The sequence below is a fragment of the Lutjanus erythropterus genome, unplaced genomic scaffold (genome assembly GCF_056507025.1).
Source record: "Lutjanus erythropterus isolate fLutEry1 unplaced genomic scaffold, fLutEry1.hap2 Scaffold_525, whole genome shotgun sequence".
Classification (NCBI taxonomy): Eukaryota; Metazoa; Chordata; class Actinopteri; order Lutjaniformes; family Lutjanidae; genus Lutjanus; species Lutjanus erythropterus.
In genome coordinates, this window is record NW_028146716.1 from 7501 (window position 1) to 12500 (window position 5000).

A 5000-nucleotide genomic window follows, 5' to 3' on the forward strand; every position below is an offset into this window, starting at 1 on the left:
ATTGTTGCTCTCTTTAGTTGTTTTTTCTGTAGCTCAAGTTTCTCTTAAAATTGTTTTTTATTTGCTCTAAAAACTCCTTAGTTGCTCTGCTGTTGTTCTACATGTTCTTTAATTGTTTGTTGCTGCAATAGATGTTTTTGAGTCACACTGTTGTTGCTCTAGCTGCTCTTGAGTCACGCTGTTGTTGCTCTAGATGCTCTTGAGTTGCTCTGTTGTTACTCTAGATGTTCTGTTGTCGCTCTGTTGTTGCTCTGTTGTTGCTCTAGATGTTCTGTTGTCACTCTGTTGTTGCTCTATATATTCTGTTATCACTGTTGTTGCTCTGGATGCTCTGATGTTGCTCTGGATGTTCTTGAGTTGCTCTGTTGTTGCTCTGGATGTTCTGTTGTCACGCTGTTGTTGCTCTAGATGTTCTGTTGTCACTCTAGATGTTCTTGAGTTGCTCTGTTGTTGCTCTAGATGTTCAGTTGTCACGCTGTTGTTGCTCTAGGTGTTCTGTTGTCACTGTTGTTGCTCTAGATGCTCTTGAGTTGCTCTGTTGTTGCTCTAGATGTTCTGTTGTCACTCTGTTGTTGCTCTAGATATTCTGTTATCACTGTTGTTGCTCTGGATGTTCTGATGTTGCTCTAGATGTTCTTGAGTTGCTCTGTTGTTGCTCTAGATGTTCTGTTGTCACGCTGTTGTTGCTCTAGATGTTCTGTTGTCACTCTAGATGTTCTTGAGTTGCTCTGTTGTTGCTCTAGATGTTCAGTTGTCACGCTGTTGTTGCTCTAGGTGTTCTGTTGTCACTGTTGTTGCTCTAGATGCTCTTGAGTTGCTCTGTCGTTGCTTTAGATGTTCTGTTGTCACTCTGTTGTTGCTCTAGATGTTCTGTTATCACTGTTGTTGCTCTAGATGCTCTCCTGTTGCTCTAGATGTTCTTGAGTTGCTCTGCTGTTGCTCTAGATGTTCTGTTGTCACTCTGTTGTTGCTCTAGATGTTCTGTTATCACTGTTGCTGCTCTAGATGCTCTTGAGTTGCTCTGTTGTGGTTCTAGATGTTCTGTAGTTGTTTGTTGCTGCTCTAGATGCTGCTTAGTTGCTGTGGTGTTGCTCTAGTTGCTCGTTAGTTTCAGTTGCATACAGTATGTTTCTACACATCCACTGAACTGAACTGCTGACTGAATCAGGTGAATCTCACCTGGTGACTCTGAGCTCTCTTATTGGTGCTTACCTGCTCTCCTCTTTGTCTCTCACCTCTGCAGAAGTTGAACTCATCTGCGGTGAATCCAATTGGACACTGGACAGAGGTCAGCCTGGCCTGGTTGATGGCGGTCTGGTGGTTGCCCCGGTGACTGGGAACCACAGGGAGGGGGATGAAGTGTGGAGGCGGGGGTCGCGTGGTGGTGGCGGGCTCCTCCTCTCCGTTACTGATGATGATCTGAGCGTTCTGCGGCAGACAGAAGTAGCCGCCGTAGTGGTTGATGCAACCCATGCCCCCTTTACAGGCGTCTGGCAACATCTCACACTCATTGATGTCTGGGAAATGTAGTCCAACAACATTAAACAAACATTCAAACAACATTCAGCAAACTTCAAAACTTCAAAAACATTTAAAGAACATTTAAAGAACAATAGTTAATGCTACTGAAGCTTCTTTGACTTAATATTTTCCTCTCAGATCATGTTGATGGTTTTATTATTGGTTATGGATCTAAAATCATTGATCGTTGTATAAATGTGTTTACACTCACCTTTACATTCTTGTTCTTGCACACTGAACTCATATCCCTCTGTACACTGTCAGAGAATATCAGTTTATTGATTGATTAGTTATTGATCGAGTGTCTTATTGATCAAATAAATGAACTGCACCTGGACATCATAATCACAGATGCTGCTGACAAAACTGTAATTCACATGTTTGATTAAAATATATTTACAGAGTTTTCAAAGATTCATGTTTATATCGATAATTATTTACAGGTTTGAATATTTAACGAAAATCAGCCAATGAGCTGTTGGATCCACCTGTAAATAAAGGTTTCACTGTAAACATGATCACTGCAGCACAAAATACGACAACAGAGACCCCGGACTGCTGGTCAAACACATTCTGCTAATCATTTCATTCAGTTTTTATTTACGTTTTACACAATGTCACAACGTTTCTGGAATCTGGATTTGTAGTTCTTTCAAAATAAAAGCTCTGTGTCCTGCTCACTGCTGGTTAATATTTGTATGTTTTGGTTTATTATTTAGTGGACAGTGAAACTTACAGAGTAGGTGACGGGTTCATCGACGTGCTGAGCTGAAACCATGAAGAGGAGAAGATTCAGATGGACGAAGATCTGCAGCGTCTTCATCCTGCTGAAACATGTGAACAGTCTCAAACATGAAGTCTGGTCTGTGTTCAGTCAGCTGATTTGGCTCTTTATAAAAACAACACAGGCGGAGCTCATTCAGCAACAACACATGACTCATGATGAGTCAACACATGAAGTCATGAGGGACGACTCCAGGAGGAGACCAGGGGATGGGACCACAGGACAACTCCTGGACGGGACCAGAGGACATGTCCAGGACAGGACCAGAGGACAACAACAGGGCGAGACCAGAGGATGGAACCAGAGGACGTGTCAAGGATGGGATCAAAGGACACGACCAGAGGACAACTGCAGGACAGGACCAGAGGACAGAACCAGAGGATGACTCCAGGACGGGACCAGAGGACAGAACCAGAGGACGTCTCCAGGACAGAACCAGAGGACAGAACCAGAGGACAGAACCAGAGGATGTCTCCAGGACAGAACCAGAGGACAGAACCAGAGGACAACTGCAGGACAGGACCAGAGGACAGAACCAGAGGATGTCTCCAGGACAGAACCAGAGGACAGAACCAGAGGATGTCTCCAGGACGGGACCAGAGGACAGAACCAGAGGACGTCTCCAGGATGGGACCAGAGGACAGAACCAGAGGACAGAACCAGAGGATGACTCTGGACAGAACCAGAGGACAGAACCAGAGGATGTCTCCAGGACGGGACCAGAGGACAGAACCAGAGGACGTCTCCAGGACAGAACCAGAGGACAGAACCAGAGGACAGAACCAGAGGATGTCTCCAGGACGGGACCAGAGGACAGAACCAGAGGATGTCTCCAGGACAGAACCAGAGGACAGAACCAGAGGACAGAACCAGAGGATGTCTCCAGGACAGGAAACTGCTAGTTTAGGTAGCTGTTAAGGTTTTTCTGACTTTAAATGACGGAGATTTCAAGTTTATATCGTCTCTAAATTGTGAAATAAATATTGTCACAATGAGACAAAATTGACCAACAGTCCAAACTTCAACATTCTGACAAACACATTCAAACAATTCTTATAATTATTTAAAGGAAAATCAACCAACGTGAAACCATCAAATGTTTTTACAGGAAAAATGACTTCAATAATCAATTTTCTGTTAATTGAGAGACTAACTAATGGATCAATGGTTTCAGTTGATTGAAACTGTTGTAGAACAAAACATCAACAATATTTCCCTCCTTATGATGTGACATCATAAAAAGAAAATATGCAAGTAAAGTTTAAGTACCTCGAAAGTTTACTTCAATACTGTATTTTTGAGTAAATGTACTTAGTTACTTTGTTCTCTCTGCATGAAGTCACCTGATAGGGGAGACTATGGGTGGTTGAAACAAGTCTTATTCCTCCAATCAAAAACAGGCTGAAGTGATGGTGCTCACACTGCACATGCTCAGTTAGAGTCTGTCCTCACCAGGAGACAGACGACATGTTCAAGGTCCACTGCTGCATTTACTCATTTATTAATTCTGTTGTGAGATGATTTTTTGTCTTTATCGTTGTGTGATGTCATTAGCAGCTCAGTTAATACGGAACGCCCTGTCATGGCAGCCAGGGCGGGGACAGTTGGAACACAGCAGTCACTATGTGGTACATAAAGAGATAGTTCACCCAAATACAAATGTATTTAATAAAAGTTTGTTGCGTTGCAAATTGTTCTTCCTGTCTCACACTGAAACACAAAAATAACTAAACATACAAAACTCAACAACTGTTAAATACTCAACAAATAAATAATATTTTAATAATATTGTAAAACAATACATATTTTCAGAATCTTGTGTTTATGCAGACAAAAAGCAAATGTAATGTATTTTTAACATGTTGCGACTGTCCCCAGGGATGGAGACCTTCTGACTTTTTCATTTCAATAAAATATTGTGATCAATGTATCATATGTAATCATCTTTAATGTGTAATTATCAGACAGATTATGCATTCAATAAATCAAGATTTGGTTGTTTGAGTCCAAGCAGGACTCTGAGTTCTGAGATGAATGATAACCCTGATGACTGATCAATCATCGAATCAATAATCACAGATCCTCGTCCTCTCCTCACTGATCTGGATCGTCACACAGGTAGCTCGATCTCAGGTGTGTCACCGTGTTAGTGACGTCAGACTGAAGCGGTCTTACCTGCTGTTGGTGTGTCGGTCTCTGAGCTGAACGTGTGTTTGATCCGCAGCAGACAGACAGAACAGAACGGGACGGGACCGATCAGGCGGGCGGTGTTTGTCAGTGCAGACCGCCTGCCGCCCTGCCGCTGCAGCGGACTGGAGCGGTGCGGCGCGGTGCCGCCCCCTGCCGCTCCCCGCGGGACACCGCAGGCAGGAAGAGAACCAGAACCAGAAGTTTAAACAAATAATCAGGTTCTGCTGCGGACACACACAGTTATAACCACAACTTCACTTAATACAGCTTATAAACGTCCAATGAACCATTTATTAACGTTCAGCTGATCTGATCATTCATTCATTCATTAATCAGAAACTTTATTGTTCACGTTGGAAAAACAGTCTTAAGTTTGATCTCAGCATTAACACAAAACAACAACAAACATCACAAACAAATTCCACTGTAAATAAATAAACAACAGCAGTTTGTTACAAAACAAAACAACACATTTATTTATGATGTTTGTTAAATAAATAAATAA

The 5000-nt window shown here is 42.5% G+C and overlaps 1 protein-coding gene across 1 annotated transcript in view; it reads right to left on the reverse strand.

Moving 5' to 3' along the window:
- LOC146303819 (EGF-containing fibulin-like extracellular matrix protein 1) overlaps positions 1–4601 on the reverse strand; it is an 11091-nt gene extending 6490 nt beyond the window's left edge. The window contains exons 1-4 of the mRNA XM_084714353.1: positions 4481–4601; positions 2258–2348; positions 1733–1778; positions 1236–1517 (exon numbers count right to left, since the gene is read on the reverse strand). Of these exons, the coding sequence (XP_084570479.1) occupies positions 1236–1517; positions 1733–1778; positions 2258–2344 (415 nt within the window). The 5' untranslated portion in view covers positions 2345–2348; positions 4481–4601. The remainder of the gene's footprint in view (positions 1–1235; positions 1518–1732; positions 1779–2257; positions 2349–4480) is intronic.
- Positions 4602–5000: the final 399 nt, after the last annotated feature.